The sequence below is a fragment of the Nipponia nippon genome, unplaced genomic scaffold, assembly GCF_047370975.1.
Source record: "Nipponia nippon isolate SJK-2023a ecotype South Korea unplaced genomic scaffold, ASM4737097v1 scaffold_5, whole genome shotgun sequence".
Lineage (NCBI taxonomy): Eukaryota > Metazoa > Chordata > Aves > Pelecaniformes > Threskiornithidae > Nipponia > Nipponia nippon.
In genome coordinates, this window is record NW_028262369.1 from 19350704 (window position 1) to 19371744 (window position 21041).

Here is a 21041-nt window from a genome sequence, read left to right on the forward strand (position 1 = left end):
GGCAGGCAAGCTTTCTGATAACTAACGTACGTGTAAATGTTTCCCTTGCTTTAAAGGATATTACTGTGTTCAAATGGTAGCAGCAAAGAAGGCTTAACAAGAGCATTAAGGAAAGAAGCTTATTCACAGCTTTAACATTAGCTGAAACAATGACGTGTTAGCCTGCAATAGCTTGTACAACGACATAGAACAACTGTGCATTTTTAAGCAGTGAAATGTTTAGTTTTTAATCCTTTGTATATTTGCTTATGTTAGATGCGTCTCTAATTGTTTGTTCTCATAGCAGAATAAAACCAGCTACTTTAGGATAATGTCTGGAAAAAAACAGATGCTAGAAAACAAGTTGCTGTGCTGAGGTAAGAAAGCAGTCACTGAAGCAGAGCGAACATAAGACATTAGGTCTGCAAATAGGGATGGTGGAAGAGACTTGACTTCTGCCACTGCCCATTCTCAGTATTAAATGTGATTAAGTTTTAACAAAACATCAAGCATTTATTTCCTCTCTGTAATCTCCAGAAGTTGAACACTGCAGTCCTATCAAAATATTGCCTCTATTAAAACTTGCAAGATTAGATGCTGGAACCAAACGAACTAAAGGCAAGCCATACACAGACAGAGTGTATTCAAGGCTTAATGACCTTTTTGGAAAGATTCAGAAGTGTGTTCTTAAATTTGTTGCTTACACTGAAACTGGCAAACCAAGACTGATCTCAAAGACACTTTTTTTAGTAATTTGCCTCCTGTTCATAGGTCTCCACTTCAGATTGTACTTAATTATGTAGTATTTGGTTACTTTCACAGGGTGCTCTGGTGTTCTAATATGAATTTTCCACATTTAGTAAGAGTCATCAGGGGTTATCTCAGCCTGTTAGCTGCCTGCAGGAAACCAAAATGAATTGTGGTCACTTGATTTTTTTTCCTCTCTGCCCAACCCCTTGAGTCCACAGAAATGAATGAGGACTCACTTGCTCTCTGTTTCATCAGCAGTTTGAACTTTTAGTGACATCTTGCTTTAAAGCCAGTCATATGCTGACAGAGAGTTACAATTATCAGCCCTGCTGGAGATGATACAAAAATAATGTCCTCAACATCAAAAGATGTTTTCTTACATGATAATTAGTGTCTCCATGGGTGGATTGTTTCATAATTTAACATAATATGAATTATTTTTCTTTACATAAACCAGATGAGGCACTGTGACCACAAGGACCTCTGCCATTTCAAATTAGTTAAGGCATCAGTATTAATTCTAAATTAGCTAATTATGCTAAGAAAAGTAATCAAACAAAATTTGTCATTTATGCTGGTAAAAAAGCACATTCCTATTTTATTTTTTTAACTCTTTGCTTTATACAGTAATGTCCAGCAACACACTATGGTTAAAAATCCTTCCCATGATTGTATTATATAAATGAGGATGTGTTTTCATCCGTCATACATGATTACATCCACTTCATATGAATGAGAAATTGGGTGGAAGTTCGGAGTTGTCATTCAAAATAAGAAATGTTTTGAAACAACATGCATTGTAAGGGAAATAATAGATTTTATTGATTTTCCCACCATCTTAGATTTCAGCATGCCAAAACATTTAATATGTGTGCTAACTTAGACGACGCTTGTCAAGGCAATGGCAAAATGAACAACTAATGAAATGCTGGACACTCCTTCCTATTTTGGGCTAGGGAATTCTTAATTCACTGAAATGAGGCATGGGCTCGAAAAGGTCAGAGTACTACAGACGCCATTCCTTCATTTCAGCTAATGTTATGTTCATGAGAATGTCACCCAGGCTACAAAGTAATAGTTATGCACACAACTTGCTCATCTCTGACATTTTATTTTTCTTCCTTTTGAAAGCTTGCAAGGTGAGAACCAAAATAAATGTTTTCCATGTTTCAAACATAAAACTTGGAGAATATTTTTCTTCTTCCTGTGAAGTTAATCACATTTGTCATTGAGTCTTTAAGAATATACCTGGGTTTTTCTACTTTACCTTTTAGTTCAGTAGACAATAACCGAAAGTACATTACTTAGTGATTACTTGTCTTCACAACAGGTGGGACAGAAATCTAGGTGAGAGCCTACATAACGTGTAGCTACACAACACTGTTGTTAGCTCCCAAAATCCTATACAGGACAAGAAGGCATTTAATAAAAATCAGCAGGCCAACTTTACTATCTTATAAAACTCCAAACTGAAGACAAATCTGGTAATATTTTTACACAGGAACATAACAAGATATTCTTAGAAAGAATTAAAAAGTGAAAAAAAAATTAAAATTATGCTTATATAAACATTTCTTTTGTATATTAGTACACTGTAACTCTGAAAATAAAATTTTAGAACACTATATACTATTAGCATTTTCATATTTGTAGAAAGTCTTTCTCCCAAAGTTATGCTTTGATCTCCCAAGCTTCATATATTTAGTTAAAACTATATCCTTTAATAAACAGGCTTATTAAAAAACTGTTTAAATTTTTCCTCCATTCAGCTTTACAATACTGTGCTGGAGCAGAGAGAATATTCCATGCTCAGATTATCTCAAGTTCCCCTGCTGAACTTCTTCAGCCTTATGATTTAAACTGACTTAAAAGGTTTAAGTCAGAGAGAGACTATTCTTCCCTCTGCAAAACATAAAACAGCATCATCTCATTCTTGAAATTGTTAATGAGCTGTGACTACTAAATAGCACCCAGCTATATAAGACCAAATCTTAAAAGTAGTCAGTGGCTTAAAAGATAATCTAAGCACACAGATTTTTAAAACTAGTGTCTGAACTAATGGGTGCTTAACTTCCAATGAAATTGCCATTTGGGTAGATAGGTACCTATTTCAGAGTAATCTAGCCTTAGATTTTAGTTCTCCTTTCCCAGGTGTTCCCTTGAAAAATGAGACTGTGAAAACGTTCAACTAAGCAAAACCATGCGGAGAATGAAAACAAAATAGTTTTCTTTCTTCCTGAATCAAACATTACCTATGCTTAGGTTATTGCCATGGGACAGTAGTCCACATGTGGATTTGGTCCTGTCCATCTGCAGGTACAGCTGTTTCCTGGTGCAAGGAAATGCTACAGAGGTAACTTTAGAACTTCAGGACCCCTCAAATCAAGCTTGAAGGAGCCTCCTAGATAAACTGTTGTGACTAAAATGTAATGAAACTGACTCTTCAGCACAGCATTTCATCTCTCTCACCACATTTAAATATCTGTAATATCCTCTAGGAAAGGATGTTGTATGTGAGCATACATAAAAATGGATAGAATGCATTACTTTTTCAGCCGGTATTGTTTGTGTTCTTCTCTCTTCAGGTGTTAAAGCTGTGCTATCTGTATTTCTAGATAACCTGTGGCACGTATTATAATGTGTTCAACTAAATACTTAAAAAATAAAAACAGGTATGTATTAATTACATGAAGACTTTTTTTTTTTATTTAAAGTAAACAAATCAGATATACTTCCTAAAAAAAAATAGCTGGATTGCAGTGTGTAAATTTCTTTTTGTATCATTTACTTTTAAAGACTTACTCCAGTGAAGAAAATATACTTTTTAGGGTTTTCAACATTCCATATTGTATAATATTACAGTAAGGCACTCTTAAATTGCATTTCAAAATCAAAGCTCTCCCCTTGTCTAGGAATCAATGAAGAGACTTCTGGTAACAGTATCCTATACAGAATATTCTCCCCATGCAATTATTACAACTTCTGAAGCTACAGCAAGAATATATGCTGATTGAATGGTTAGTTAATGCTAGTTAAATTTCAAAAGGAAAATAGTTGTTCCATGTTTAGTTTCTGTCAGTGGCATCTATATTAGCTTCATTTATAGACTTTTCATTATACAAAACTAGGCTATAACGGAAGCCCAAGCTGTGACTACAAAACAGAATGTGTTTGGTCTCCTATTGCTGTTGGCTCTGAAGAGCTAAGAAAATAAAGCATGGGAAATGGGAGAAAATACGACCTCTAGGTAACAAGATCTCTAATCCAAAGGTTGCTAAAAGTCAGTGGGAGTCTGTTGATTTCAGAGTGTTTGAGATTTATTTTTATAGAGTATAAAAAATACCACATTCATATTGTCCAGAGTGTAACAGAAATGACTAAATTTATTGATTTTGAAATACTGTCTCAAATATAAAAGTAAAATAGACTTGAGTTGAAGGGTTATCTAGAAGCTGCAACTCTCACTCTGATACACTTTCACTCTAATGAGAAAGTTTTATCTAGAAGTAAAGTAAAATTTCTCAGAACAGTTCTTTTCAACAATGTCTTATCGTATTAGTTCTGCTATTCTTTCATATTCCTCATAGGTCTCATTTTCAAAAGGAGAAACATGTCAACAGCTTTCTTGTTACTTAGGATAATAATAAATTGAGAGCTATTCAGGGGCTTCAGCTGTTCTTCAGCTTGGGAAAACTTTCTGAAACGGTTTCTATTTGTCTAATAAGGCAAAAAAATCACATCATTTGACATAGCCTAATTTTGCTTAGCAAGCATGTCTAGCAGCTCTTTCTCTATGCCTTGGCTGCTCAGTTCATTTAAACTGTAGTATCTATGAACAATCTTTTCATCTGTGACAACGACCACTCGAAGCCCATGCGTATCTTCTCCCAGCTGACATCCTATTGCTGATGAAACCACCATTTCCAGTCCTCTGTAGGACCCTCCAGCATTCCTATGGTAATGTCCAGAAAATACAGCTTTAATTCCTGTTAAAAAAAAAGAAAAAAAGAGACTTATGTATTTAGTTAGCAGTTGCAGTTTATGTATAAAATGTGTTTACAGTAAAAGATACTGCTGAGGTTATACGCTGAGGCTTACACAGCTGCTGGGGTTGCAAAGAAAGTCCTGTAGCAAGTACAGCTACAGGTGTCATGTTTACTTTCATTCTTCAATGGTTCATAAAGCATAAAATTAAAAGTAAATCATTTCCCTGAACTTGCATTTTAAACAAATAATTAGTAAACATCAATAAATAATTCTAATAGTAATAAATAATTAGTAAAAACTTTATTCTGCTCCACTAGCTCTGTTTAGGGTTACTGGACTCTGACTTCTTTATGCTTAATGCAAGGTGTGTTTGTCATCTTGCTCTTCCTTCGTCTAGAAAGAAGGAACACTCTAGAGGTAGCTGATTAAAATGAGAAAAAATTTTCAGTAATAGATAACTGCCTAAAGAATGATGCTACCGAAACATGAGTTGAAAGCCAAGGATTGTGGAGCTGTATTTGTCAATTAACATGCAGAAAATTCATTAAGGAGAGCTTAAAGCTGTTTACCCAAGACCAGTGACCTTAAAAAAAAAAAAAGCAAAGACAAACAAATAAGAAACATAAATGAGAAGATAATTTATAATCTTTTCTCAAAGACATCAGGGGGTTATCACAGATGGAATAAAGCCAGGTACATCAAAGAAACCTAATAAGCAGAAGAGGTTGTGAGTTACACTAAGAGGGGAAGAAAGATGAGAGCAGCCAAAAAAGGAAAGGTTGACAACCCGCAAGAGGAGTCGGGCTTCGTAATGACATGAATTAACAGTTACCTATTATGGGGTACAAACAAGGCAGGTTTATTCTGATTTCCTCTGTATTTTTAATGACTTAAGGCTGTTCTGTTTCTTTCTTTTTTTAAAATGGACTATTTATATTTTGGACTGTATTGGGGTAAAAAAGCACTCCATTATAAACTTGAAAAGAAAGAAATACATTTGATCTGTTGCAGGAGACAACAATATGCTATATTAACAATTTCTGGGTAGGTCGCATGCAAGTTATCATTCAAGCTTGGTCAGGAGTAGAAGAAAAGCTAAATGACAAGCGGCAACAGGTAAAGAGGACAAACATACTTCATATTTAAGGCTTTATAATGTACTTTGACATCCTTGGTTGAATCATTGTCTAACGGATTAGCCAAATGAATGTTTAATCACATCCAACCATTCTTCCCCTTCTCTCAGAATATGATAATTTAAGAAAAAATTAATTAAGTTTGCAAATGCTATCTGATTTTGACCAGCTTCTAGAGATGATCCATATGGCAGGTCTGCTTTCCTGCCACACTCCTCAGTAGCTATGGGATTTTTGCAGAAACTTTGAAACAATTTCAAATTAAATGAAATTGTGTCATCCTCACCTCCAAACCAGTAATTCCTACTTTTTGTTTCTTCTGCCTTGCAAAAATAAACAAAGACATTAGTAGAAGCTGTATTCACTACTCTGAGTGCCTTTCTGATTGTCTTTACAGGTCAAATTCATGCTACCAAATAGATTATCTTCCCCTCCCCATTTGATGTTTTATAAATGTTAATCAAATGTTTTTATTACTGCAAAATAATGAAACCTGGTTTAGTCTCATGAGTCAAAAAAGTAAAGAAAAAGTCACTTTGATGCTAAGTACTTATCTTTCATGTCAAAGTTAGTAAAACCATTAACAACCGAGTTGAGAACCTAGCTTCTTCCTACGAGAGAACATGCTATCATAGATAAGCATTTCATTTCCAGGTTATGCCAGCGTCTTTCACCATTTAGCCATTCTACGCACTGTTGATAGATACAGCTGATCATCACAGTCAACAGCATTCGTGGTTTGGCAAAAAATCATTCATCAGCTTTCTTGCTAATTTAAGATGGTGCATATTTTATTTTGAATGAAAATGTGGAGTTGGTATAAATAGCTAATTCTATAAACAGGTTTTGGGATTAATTTTTGGCATGCTCAGTCTAAGATCCTTGGATTTCAGACTATTACAGCTTCCTGAAGCTGCATCTAATGATTTTTTATGCTGTTGTGAAACAGAAAAATTACTGGACCAGATGGCTGAAAATACTGGGAATTTTGTTGTTTGTTTATCATCAAGTGCAAAACGTGATTAATTTTAGATTTTGTTTCAGAAAGTGTTTAGATCTGGTGTTGGTTTACAATACTATGAATGACAATTCAAAAATTTTCAAACCCACCTAAAGGATTTAGGTGTATTTTCTCTATTGAAATACAATAGGTTGTGTGCTCCTTAATCATAATGACACTTTCATGGTTCTACATAAAGCATCTGAAAATATATTAAGTTAATACTGAGTGACTCAAAAAAACAACAAAAAGTATTCCCTGACAACTATGACTAGACAGCCAGCAGGTTATCAAAATAACTGGCTACTTTATGAAACTGAACCTTTCCTATTGGTTTGCTATGTTGGCTAAAAACTGCTGTGCTATAATAGTAAAATATTTTGCAGGCATTATTCTATAGATGCTGTACCTTGCTGAACATAATTTGTGTTTATATTGAAAAATAAACTAACAAGCAAAGGTCTAAACATGTCCTGAAGAGGACAGCAGAGAACAGTGAAGCTTAGCACACGTGGGGACAAGTGCCAGCTATTGTGGGCCGTGTGAGGTGCTCCCTGATGGCACTCCTTTCCTCTGCACACAGCGAGGCTCTTGCTCACCAACCCAGGCTAAAAGCTATCCTTAAATATGCAGCACTGATAATGACCTTTCCAACCATTGTTTTTATCAGAATAATGTGCAAGCCTATAAAGATACACAGGGATGGACACTGTGATGACACCACCAAACTTCATTTGTTGTTTTTCATATATTCCAGCAATCTGCCATTCCATGCTTAACACAAAAGGTAACACATGCTTAGTCCTGTTCAACTGGTAGGCCAGAGAATGGGTAATTTGTGAGATACTATAACCTTAAATGACATTTAAAAAAAAAAGGCTAGCAACAACTGATTTTGCCTTCAGATAGCAGAAATTCTGGAAAAGAATAGAGGCAATTTAAAGGCAGAGAGCTGTGATTAGGAACACACTATAACTTCACAAGGAAATCCTTATTTCTCTAGCCAGAAAAACCTTCCACCCTTTCTCCTGTAGTAGAGTTAGACCTCTCTCACAGTGATTAAATTAAAAGGGAAGTAGGTGAACCTGTTGTAAGACAGTTGGCTACATCAATCCTTTGCTTTTCTGGGAGTGAGTGATTTGAAGACTGATATAAAATATATAAACTAGGCTCAAAGTATAGTTAAAAATTAAGCAGCTTGGAAAGCAAAATATAAATTATTCTGCTGTGTGCCTGGTAAAAGCTACATGGATTTTCTTATTTCAAAATCCAAACCCTTCTCAAATAGCAAATGACTTAAGGTGGAAAACAGAGAATGAAGTTACCTTTACACTGAATAGTGGTATATGGTCATTGTCAGCTAGAACTTGTCTGTTATCATATTTTAGTTTATCAGTACTAATTCTCTTTCTCAGCGTACCTTGCTCATCTATCTGGTGTGTAAGTTACACTTGTAAGTCAGCATAATAACTTTGAGAGCTTACTCTTACTCAGCTGCAGGAACCTAGCAAAACAGTTCAGGGTTTTGTTTTTTTTTTAAATCTTGGGAGAAACCCAATCAGAATACCTCAAAAGGCGATGGTGGAATATAAAAGCCCTGTGACATAACAGGCTCTTGCAGAGATGCTGTACTTTCTAGCTGTTATTTGGGTCCTTAAAATCATAATATAAAGATGTTTTACAACTGATGCTGCAGTCAGTTTGAGAGTGAGCAGTCATTTCTCAACTCCTACCATGTTGCAGCTTATTATAGAGACTGTCTAATGTAACATACTTAAGCAATTCAAGCGGCAGAACTGTTTCTTTCTTTCTCATTATATGCACACCTATCCAAACCATGAGGCTGCACTTGCCTCCTCCATCCCCCCAATCTTTCTGCAGTGACAGGCAGAACGTGCCCACCTAGAGCTCCTTATGGTGTGGCTGGGCATTCTCTTCTCTTCCTTCTTAATACAGAGAGCAAAGCTGAACATTGTGGGAACTTTACGCATGACATCCTACTCGTTAAAGTGGAACCCATCTTGCCTTGTGGCATTGTCCATAAAAGAGCAAGCCCTGATGGGCTAGGAGAAGATGCTGAGTAGATGAGGCTGCTTACTGCAGCCTCTGAGGTAAGGCATTTGTGGGGAGGACTTAAGACACACTAAGCTTAATGTTACCAACTTGCTTTCAGCTTAGAGCTGCCTGTAATGGAATCACGTATGAAGCACTTTCCTGTCCTTCAAGCGCTTAAATAACCAGTGGTCTCCAGCAACAGTCTAGATTCCACTCTCAGGCATACATCTAGCATGGACCTGACTGTATCTTGGTCTTTCCCTGCAGAGTTAAGCGGCAGCTAAATGAAGGATCAAGGATTGAACATTTAGGAACCTAATGTTTAGCCTGCTTGACTACTGCACCAGTTAGATCTGTAAAATACCCGTACCAGCTTCCAGTAAGTGACAGTGCTACTACAGTAACAAGTTCTTTTCAATATTTTCCACTTTCTCTGCAGGTAAGCAAAACTACTTTTGTCTATGACAAAGTTAGGAAAAAGTAACAATCATAAAACCATAGTAAGGTGTAAACCCATGTGACACACTTTTAGTAGGGGAAATAAGTGCTGTCTTTTTACTGGAAGCATCCGTGTTCCTAAAGTAGCATCTTCCCACCATCCAGAGAATTTAACCTTTTGAATTAAAAGAGAAAGAGAAGCCAAGACTTTGTGTCATCATATATGTAAACCAAACCCCGACATACAGTTTCAGTGTAATTAGGACAGAGGACACAAAAGTAATAAAGCAATTTTAATTATGCCATAAGAAAAACAAAAATCTCCCTTTTTCTGAGAATTCAAGGGAAGATTTTGAGAAACCCATCCTAGACAGAAGACAGACACCAGGTAAAAGTTTGGCCCATGAATCACGCAGCTTTTTTCTTCTTAAGCAAATACTGCAACTTCACCACAATTACGTTTAACGTCTGCTAACTGCCTACACTCAAGAAGGTATTTTGGTATAGAACTGAAATAAGAGTGATTTGTAAGCAATGCAAATATGATACCTGACACCAGAGAGGATGGGATTTAAAACCTCTTTTATCTCCTATTGGCTATAGGAGGTAGATTCTGCCTAAACAAGGTGGTGTTTATGGGTACTGTTCATCCAAATTCCCCCTTTTAGCATATGTATGTCATTCAGATCCTAACAACCTAGGTGGTTGTTCAGTGCTGAAATGCCCTTGTGGATCTATCGGCTCGGCATCAGCCTCTGCTGGAATTTAGTACCTGCTTTAGATACCTCCCAGTGAAAATTTTGCCCAGGCTTCAGTTTTCAGGTACTCTTTATTTCCAGTGCTAGTATTCATTCTTGTTATTGTTGTGTTACAATATGTTACATCTTGAACAAAGAAACAAACAGGTCACTGCTGTGTATTAATAGAAGTCTAACTGATGTTGTTTTTTCTTCAATAGCACTTTTTTGTTCACTCAACTGTATTCCGCTCACTTTTGTTAGTCAGCATAAGAAGGAAATCTGCACCAGTCAATGCAATAATACTAAGATGACAAGCAGGCAATTTACTTTGCTCTTGCTTTTGATCTTGAACATAAAAAGAATCTTAGAGATGTATGCACTCAAATTTAATTTATTCATTTCAGATGTTTTTCTGAAGTAATTCTGTCAAGTTGCTAGCAAGCTCTCCCCACTCCCCTTTTTCTTTTCTGAACTCTGTGAAAAAAGAACAGTGTCCTGGCAGGCCTCATGTTTATAGCCCACTTTAAAGTATCCCCAGGCCAGCTAAATGCATCCAGTTATACACAAAAAGGTACAGTCCCTTCCCACTACCAAATAAAAAAAGAAAAAAAAAAAGGTAGAGCAGTGATTTGTTTTTAATCCCTGGTTTCTGAAATAGCAGTTGGGGAAAGCTTTGACATAAAAGCTGTTACGAAACACTAAAAAACCTACTGTTTAAATAAATGTCCAAAGGATGGCATCTTCACAAGCATTCATTACTTCATTTTTTATGAAATACATAGTGATTTGAATTTAAATGTGACTGGAGGTTTCACAGTATCCATTAACCAAAAAAAGCAGGATCCATTACTGCAAGACACTATTCATACCTAATGGATTATTCATTAAAAGAAAAAAAAAGGATTAAAATCAGAATAAAGTAAAAAACTGTGCAGAGAGTTACTATTAAAAAAAAACAAACCAAACAAACCAAACAAAACAAAATAAACCACACACACTGAGTGTGTGATTATCAGCATCTGATGTCAGACTGCATAACAATACAACAGTTACCGGGTATGTGCTAGGGAAAAAAGGCCTGAACTGCCAAATTCATTTTTGATCAGAACAGGACTGGAAGCCAGAGACTCAGGATGGGCACCATCCAGTGTTGGACACCAGGTCTTGCTCTGTCTGTTCTAAAACTGTACTTGGGTCATGAAAACACCTAAAACCAAGGAGCTTCATGCCTGCACACCAAACGTGAGTTTTCAGAATCAATCAATCTGAAAAAAAAAAAATCAGTGTCTTTGTAAAAAAAGGTTTAAATACAGGAATTGATTCTGATTTTAGTAAAACAAAGATGTCCTCCTGCCAGCATGCAATTTACCATCATTTTCTGATCAAGCACAAAAAGTCCTTTTTAGTTCTGATCTGACAAAGCTGAATCTGAAAGACAAAAAGATTTACTGTTTCCAAAGATCTGATCATAACTCTCTTTCCCTGTAGAATAATGCATTCCTTCTGAATAATGAAATACCTATTATGGTACAAATTCTGTGAGCCCAAAGCAACGTATTTAGCGTGTATAATTCATGACTTAACAACCAACCAAAACATGAATTGTTCAAGACTCATCTGAAGAGATGTAATACTTACATATGTCGATAAGCCTTAGACTCTTCACCAGCTTGACCATGAAACGAGTTAATAAATAGAATCATAGAATCATAGAATCGTTAAGGTTGAAAAAACCCTTAAGATCGAGTCCAACCGTTAAATACTTTGTTTTTATGCTAATTCACACACTACATTATGTCACTTCAGACTGCAAGGCTACGCAGTGGCTTTGGCAAGGCAAGAGGTAAGTGCTAAGGAGGGTAATTAATAGCTCATGTAATTCAGCATGCTACCTTTGATGCTGTCTGTACGTTCATTCATAAGCAGAACATTTCAAGCACAATTCACTTTTAAAAAAATTTCAAACAAAATTCATGTTTTAATTTTGATACCTTTTGCCAAGTCAAAAACATGGTACGAACATTTTGCTCATGGTTTTTATTGCAGACATTTCTCAACAGAAAATTCAAAAACACCTCTGAAGACATTCCTCCCCCTCCCTTATTTCCAGTGTCTGCTTTCTAAAGCCAGGTCACCAAATAAGTCTTCATCACAAGAGCTTCAGCAAGCTCTTTTTGATTTGCATCTTTCTCAGTTTAACAGCTCTGGTAAGATGGACAATTTTTACTGGCATTTCCTATTTTCTCTTTTTCTCTTGGTTCTTTCTTCAAGCTTTGTGAACCAAAACAGCACACTGTATTAAAAAGGCCTTTTCTTACAGAGATGATGTAATGGGTACTGTTAAACTGACTCACTGGCATAATAGTGAGAGAGATCTAAACAAGTATCTGAGATTTGCTTTGGATGCTTCATGGAAAAGACTGGTACAGAAAGGGATGATCAGGCCAACCAGGCTCAGGAGCAACTGCATGTGTATAACCATCACATCCTCACAGACTGCAGTAGCTCTGATTTAGAAGAGATTATTCTTTGTAATGATGACCATCTTACAGCACTTCTGAGTTCCCAAACAACCCAAAGCAGAATAATGTTCTGAAAGAAACTGAGTCCTATATGAAATATTCACCACCTCTTTCAGGCCTGCTGATACTGAAAAAAATTTGAAAGGAAACTTTAGCTACCCCAGTGTTGTCAGCATGCTGTTGATTTCACTTCTGACAAGAATCAGATGAGAATAGTTCATTACATGAAAAGAAACTACATACTGAATATCATGCAGAAGGCAGTTTGTCTGTTAGCAGGAGAAGCTAAGGTTATTTTACAGAATTTTAGAAGTGCAGCATCTTCTTCTCACAAATTACAGTTTATCGCTCAGAGAAACCCTTCTAAACAACAGTTCTGTGGCACCAGGGAAAAGGGTCAGCATGATTTTGACATAATTGCACTGTAAGAGAACAAAGGCATTTAGCTGTTAGGATAATTCCCCTGAGAGTGATTACATACCATTCTTAGCTTATTGTGCAGTTGCAGTCCCATAATTCCCAGACTCTTCTCCCTTAGTACTCTACTGCTGTTGTATTCTGTAGCATAGAAAAATGCAAGGATGTGGAAGACTGGGCATGTTTTCAACTCCATTTGGGGGAGGAAAGAAACGGGACTATGGCCTGCCTTCTCTATGTGGACCAACAGACAACAACATCTTTTTTAATCAGTGTCTTGACCAGCGTTTCTGTTCAAGGAGTAGTTAAGTCATTATAAAATGTCTCTATTTTCAAAGTGAAATGCTGGCCAATTCATCTTTTTGCTTTATTAAACAGACAACAGGTACATTCCATAACACTATGCTACTGAACTGTAATGTGATTTTTAAAACTTTTTATTTTTTTCCCCATTTTCTCCGTATTCTTTTCTTTTACCACATAAACATTATTATTAGAAATACAATGGCTGGCCTTCTGTCCATCCCCATTAAGGCAGGACTGAGGGGAGAGAGCAGTTTCATGTATGAGCGAGGGGGTTGGCCATGTGCCTCTCCCTGTGGGAGAAATCACCCCTAGGCAATCAAGACCATGTCTGTGTAGGGGCATGCAGGATAATCTGACACCTGAGCCTGCCAGAGGTGACAGTCAGCATGCATAGGATGCATGGGCTCTTCAAAGACCCTGGTTTAAAAAAATCAATAAATAAAATCAAGTGTGCCCTTTGGAAGATCACTCAGAAAGCTTACACTGTTAAAGTATTGTCATAAGCACCAAATGTCTTCCCACAGAGTGGTATTTCAATAACAATGTGAAGGAGAGACTTGCTTTTTACTGGCAAGATTTCCTCTACCAAATTGTGAATGTTGTCATAAGTCTCCAGCTTGTGGCAGTCTGAGCTCTTACGGTGGCAGAGTTCAACAGCTTATAAGAATAAAAGAACTGCAGTGGAACATTGTACATGACAATATTAATGAGATCTGAAGTGATAGTACACACTAGCTTGCTATATGAAAGACTAGGTTACAGAGAGGAAAAAATCTCCAATGCAACAGTAAGATTTTGTGAAATACATCTGTTTTCCTAGCTTCTTGAGAACTTCGATGTTTGCTAGTTTAATTCAAGAAATAGCCCCAATCTCAAAGGAAATCTAGTTGCAATGATTACAGAAATCCAAATAGGTTAAAACAGGATGGAAAATAACGCACCCACATTTATCTTGAAATATTAAAAATAATTTCATAAAGAAACATGCACCTAGAAAACAATTTTTCTCACACAATCAGACGATACTGGGCTGGAATTCAGACTTGAACTAGTTTAAATTCCAGGGGTGTCTGACTCCAATTTCTATAATTACACTCGCTTCCATGGCTTGCTTCCAAAAAACCCTGAATTCAGAAGAAGCTGTTTTCCAACTCTAGCTCCTAAGGTACAAAAACCATTTTGAGGCAGGTTTGCTGTGTCCAAAATGCAACTGGCCTAGCCTCAGTTGGAAATCAAACTGCTCAACCCAGCACTATGGACAGTGCAAAAATATAGGAAGAAAATTAACAATATAAAAATAAACCAAAGAAAAGCAAGCAGATTTTCCAAATTGGGAAGAGACTGCCCGGAATAATCAGCATAGGCAATCAGTAGCATGCTTTATTTAGACTGAGCCTTCAATTAAATAAATGCTTTTCTCAGCAAAAGCAAATGAGACTGTAAGAGAATGAGAACGCTAAATTAGTGCAATATGAATGACATAATAAATATGTAATGGGTACAGTACAGACCTTGCTTCTCCTCCCATGCACTCTGTAAAGAATTTTGGGAAAAAAAGTGGTTCTGACTGAGCAATGAAATTTATCACATGGTCCAGATTATCACCCTTTAAGTGCTGATTAATGAACTATTTTTTACAGTAACTGCAGACATGAATCAATGTTCACTGCTTTTCATTTACAGATTTATGACTCTCAATACAGACTACAGGTGGAGTTCAAAGCAAACAAAAGGAGGCATTTCTTCACATACCTGTGAAACGTGAAACTCCCTCCTGCAGACCATTGTGAAAGCTGAGAGTTTTAAAAATCAACTGAACAAATCTCTAAAAGAATCACTAAATTGCACTGTATTGATACCATTAATATGATACAGTAAGTCCCTGAAAGAAAAACTGTTGGAGATAGGAAGAGTACTTGGTAGAAATACCATTATGCCCTTTGCTGTCTTGTGCTCTTTGCAAGGGTTTGGGTAGTAGGACAAGCAGGACACTGGGCTACAAGGATTGTCATTCTGGTCTAGTTACTCTGCTTTTATGTAAGCTACTCAAGTTTAATGATAAAATTAGGTTTAAAATAGAATTATGCCTGTCTAAAAATCACTGCTTCACTGGCCAAACCTCTTGCTCAATCAAGGACTGAAGAAAGAGGATATACTAGCAAAAGCTGATCCTATATATACTTGTCCCCAAAACTGCAGGAGCTAGAGAGGAAGAGTAGAGCCAAAATGGAAGCAAATAGGTGGAGAAGCAGTTCTGTAAAGAAATTACATTGTACTGAGTGAAAAACCTGAATGTTATCAACACTCTAGTACCCTTTCAGAGCTTTCATAGGCAGGAGGACAAAATAACTAGTATCCAGGCACAGGGAGATGCTACTATAAGAGACGCGTGTGTGTACACCCACACACATGTATGTGTAGATACATACTTTTTAAAAGGCAATGTTTCTGGCAAATACAACCATTTAAGTCACAAGGATAAATTGATCTGGAGCACTTCCCCTGGAGTATGAGGCACAAACTGGCTTTTCTTTCTGCCTTTCACTTGCAGCATACAGCTGCCTTTTCAAGTGCCGAACAATGTGGTCGGTTCAACAGTAATACCTGTTCTCAGAACAATTTTGCACTCCAAAATGATGTTCTTCCAGCTTCCCTACAAGAGCACACGTTAACCATAGGCATTTTTTGCTGTACCTTTTTTCTCCCCTAGGCAGGTAGTGTACATCATTTTTCCAAGACTCTAGCGCTACAAAGCCAATGATAATATTTAGTAGTCTTTGTAAACAAAATCTCTTGTGTGGAATTGAATTGATTTTATCTCATTGCAATTTGAGAGTGCTCACATCACCCCATCTGCCAAGCAGGTGTTAGAGCAGCAAACAAAGATGTGAAAGCATCAGTCACAGCACTGTTAACAGAACTGTTCAGTGCTCAGGCAGTTCTCAGACCCTGTTATCCAAAAAATCCCCAATCATTTCCCATCAACAGAGCTCCAGTAGAAGGAAATAGTCCCACTGGTGAGTGTCAGGGATCATCACCCTCCATTTCATAACCTCTTCAGTCAACCTTAAACATTATAGACTTATTTTGTGTAGCTCTTTAGAAGATCTGTGTTTTCCTACCTTCTTCATCAGACAAGTTGTGTGAATAAAATAGAACTGAATAATAAGAATTTACAGTGCATAGCACCATACGCATCTTAATAAAAATATCCCATGTACTATTTGCAAACATGATCCTGCAAACTTGCAGGAAAACTCTTCCTTAAATTTGCTTTGTAGACTAAAGAATCCAGAGCTTGATGCAACTGGTGGACAGTGGGTCGGTGTAAGTGGGAGACAAGATATTAGTTTGCAAAGTAATCTATGTCAAAAGTATTTTTATATAGGACAACACTGAATAGAGCTATATAGAGGAGGATCTTAGTATCACTTGTTTTTCCTACATAATCAGAGGAGAAACAACAGGCACAGCTAGAGGGTGATTCCAGATCACCTAATTAGAGTGCTGGTCTAAAAAAGCCTTTAGAAGTGCTGTCTGTAGAAAGTCACTCTGTGCTTCAACTTAATTTTTGCAAATGCCTCGTGTGACCTTTCAGTGGAATTTATTTCCTGGTTTTGCTACTTCTTCCATTTGAAAGTGAAGCTTTCTCATAGACCTGACCCAAACCCCAAACAATTATGGCTTGCCATGTGCTCTAAGGATCAAAAAGCAGTTTTTATCAACCAAAACTACAGCCCATCGGAGAAAACAGATTTCAAAAATTTATCTAAGATGAAATATTACTTAATGTCACTACAGACTATATTAAATAAATGTATTTTCTACTTGCTGCTGAATTTCTGAAAGAAAAGTCTATGTGTCATATGTCTATGTATAATGTCTATGCTAGCTTACATAATCATACCTGGTCATAAAAAACACTGTTCTTACACAGTGACATAGAAGATATCAAATTTGGTCACTCTACCTGTATCACGAGTGTATAATTTCAAGGTTGAAAGAGGATGATCTAAATTACTTAAGTTGAGAGTATTTAAATCTAAATTATCTTAAATACTGACAAAGCGACACATAAGCAAGCACTGAGATTACTCACTTGGTGTATGGGCTTTGCCAAAATCAAGGTCTCAATGGCAGGAAGAAGAAAATATTACTCCCTCGTCAACTTCGATTACACAACAAAGAAAGTAATGAAACATAGCATATGTTGTCTGGTAAATTTTAGAAACAACAGCTTTTAGCACTCCATGCTTTAATTTTGTGCTCAAATATATCTCAGCTGTGGATGTTCAGAAAGCTGCTTCCTCCTTTAATACTACTCTCCTGTCATAACATTTCTAAGAGGAGAATGTAGGTATCACACTCTTTCAGCAAGTACAAGTGTTAGAAGTTACAGCACCTACAATCACAATGAAAAAATATGCCATTTAATAAAGTTGTTATTTTTCCCCGTATATACAAATTAAGTATTTCTAACCACATCTGAAAAATTGCTTTGAAGACATTTAGATGAACTTAAAACTTCTTAATTAAAAGAAGCTGGAGACTGCAAGGAATTCTATATTTTATACCTATTATCTCGTGATTCTCTCTTGGATGCAAAAACCTCTTGCCCAGATAGAGCACCTGTACTCTTCATCTCACTCTGAATCAAAAATTCTTTTCTCAACTTCATTGGTGAAAAAACAGCTATTAATTTAGGTTTTATTCAACAGAGCTCTTAAAAGAAGTTCGGACATTTGCTTAAATGTTTTAGTTCATGATGGCTATTAAGAAGCATTTATTACTATATTGTGTTAAGTAATGTAAGTCATTTCAGTGTGTCAGTGATGGTTCTCAGGACAAAAAGTCTTTAAAAGATTGTCCATAGCTCAACAAAAATACCCATACTTTTCAGGTCATAGAAAAAAATCTTTCATCCTAAGAAAATTATACTGGAATGAGATATGTAAGAAAGAGTACATCTTCTATTACATAAACTGCTTAATTTAAAAACTAATTTATTACTTAAGTTTATCAAAGACACATGTCATGCAGACCAGATTTTTGGTTAGACCACTACCTGGATTCTTTATTTTCCTTACAAAGCTATGAGCCAACCTATTTATATCAGCACTATAAAATTCTTAAAACCTGAATATGCATTTCATGCAGCAGAGTCGATTGACTCCAGCAGATGTCACAGATGAGAACATCAGGTCAGCTCATTCACAGTTCTTGCACACAGGTTTTTTCTGTACTTAGCTTCTGCATGTAGAGGAGACAGAGTTTTGGCAACTGAGGCTAAACTTTCAAAAGTTATACAAATATGCTTTCAGAAATATATTTTCATTTAAATGATAAACTACGTTCTCAACGGAGTTGATTTTCACTGTCACTGAAATCACTTTTTCAAGGACAATACTTGTTATAACACGCTTAAAGACAAAATGGGCTAGGAGGATTTCTTAGACGTGCGGCTTACAAGTACAGTTTAACATTGCATGGTAGTAGTACACATTTACAAATGCCAGATTTTCAATTTATAAATATTTATCATAAGGACATGATTTTATCTTTAATTAGCCCAACTGTTAAGGACACTTCTAATGTGAGAAATGTAATTCAGTGTTTCGTACCAGATGTAGCCTCTATAGCGAGTCTTTTATCTCTGCTTGCAATGAATGGATACTTAAACCAAAAACATTATGTAATATGTAAGTGATTAGAAGAGAATAATTACAGAAGATCTGGGCTCTGAATTTAAAATAATAATTTTCTGAAGTTGCATACCTCACTTTAAAGCACCTGTACAATATCACTATACTTTAAGTATCTGATTATTTCCCATATGAATGTCTGTTCCTGGAAGGACCTGAATTACTAGATTGTCCTTCCTTTCCTGTCTCTCTCTAACCAGGTGAGTTATGGATCTGTATTTGACACTTTTAGAAAAAGTATAAACATGAAAACTGGGCTAGTTCCAGGTCTGATCCTGGGTTATCAACAACTGAAATATGATGCCCGTCTAATAACATCGCATTGCCAAACACAGCAATGCCTAAAACATGCATGTTATACTGAAATTTTTCATAATTACACAACAAACTTTCAGAGTGGTTGGAAACACTGAATCAGAGAGCGAGAGAGCAGAAGGAAGGAAGGACTGGTGACAGGTCGGGGGAAGAAGAATAGCAGCAGCCTGGTGGACTCATTAAAAAGGCAGACTTACTTTCTTTTTCCAGAATAAATAGTTACACCAAATTTCTAAATTAGAGTGCCATAAGGGGTTAGCCTTCTTAAACTGCAAGTCATAATTAAAAAAAAAAAAAGAACCAAATGCAAAGTAGATTGGGATTTCGTTAGCAATATTCTCTTTTACTCCTCCAAGAATATATGAAGTGAACTGGGGGATAAACAATTTCATGTCTAATGATATGCTGAAATTGATTACTCTTTGGCAAAGCAGAGAGTCAGAAAATAAGTGGAGTCATTGCATATCTGTGCATCTAGCCTACCATGATAACTGCCTGTTTGCAATCCACTGATAACATTTTGTGGTCTTACAAAGACTGTTCTTCAATTGAATAATAAAATGGCAACAGAACGCACCCGTTACTAAGGAAACTCTGAGCCAACTTTTGATTCAGCTAATTTCTCTCAGCAGTCTGAGTTACACTGAGCTGCTTGCGCTCTGTATTCATGTAATTAGCAAAATGTTTGATTATTAGATTGCGAATATTACCTATTGACTCATTTACTTATTGTATCAAACAGCAAGCAAAAGATCAATGTTTTAACATATTCATGGAAGAACCGAACAACATGTCATTTTGGGAGGATTTTTAGGGATGGGAACAAGGGACACGATGGGAAATGATAGAGGGAAGGTAAAAACGATGTTGGCACAGAAACGAGTTTGGGAATTTCTTCTGTAGAGTTGCCTTGTACTGCTGGCTTCCCATTCTCTCTTCCTCTCCCCCATCATTTGAAGCCTACCCAACATTTGCTTAAGCCTCTGGATACACATTCGGAGAATCAGTCTGAAATATCCCTCCAAGAAACATGACAACGTAACAATGATAAATGTTACAACGGTAACATTTTGCATAATTTATTTTGCCTCTTGATTAATTATATTCCCAGTACTGTGTTGCCAAATGTTAGCAAACCATCTGGATGACAGAAAACTCTAGAACAGAACTGCTTTGGTTTCCACGTGAATGCTTATTTACTGGGAGACACCTGTATGGCAACGTCCTTCTGCTAACAAGCTCTCCAATGAACTAGGATGTGTTTTTAGCCAACAGCACGTAAGCAGTCATTTAGCTGCCCAACTTTCCAATAGCAATACTTCCCACTATATTAGCACTAGCGCAAAAATTAAAAAAGATATTATGAGGTATTCTCAGTGTGTCTCCTTATGGGAAAAAAAAACACTTGTAAATCTGCAAATATATCAGTTCCCTGGAGAGCCCTCAGATAGCTGTGACTTTTGGCCCCACTGATTGGAAACAGTAGGAGATTCAGAGCTTGGAAATTAGGCTGGTTTTAGATGAGTCCAGGCTTAACAATTATATGGTAAATTAGGAACAATATCATAAACAATTTGCATTGTTCAGTAATCCAAATAACATGCTCTCTTATAGATACAGAGAAAATGACACTCTGATGCAGCAACGACAGGCTGGCAGGAAATTTTGAGGAACTAGCACACCCCAGGAACATG

The 21041-nt window shown here is 36.5% G+C and overlaps 1 protein-coding gene across 1 annotated transcript in view; it reads right to left on the bottom strand.

Annotated features, from left to right (window-relative positions):
• Window positions 1–1824: 1824 nt before the first annotated feature.
• The window catches only part of CPPED1 (calcineurin like phosphoesterase domain containing 1), a 52694-nt gene continuing 33477 nt past the window's right edge, over window positions 1825–21041 (bottom strand). Inside the window, exon 4 of the mRNA XM_087732244.1 lies at window positions 1825–4715. Within this exon, the coding sequence (XP_087588370.1) occupies window positions 4483–4715 (233 nt within the window). The 3' untranslated portion in view covers window positions 1825–4482. The remainder of the gene's footprint in view (window positions 4716–21041) is intronic.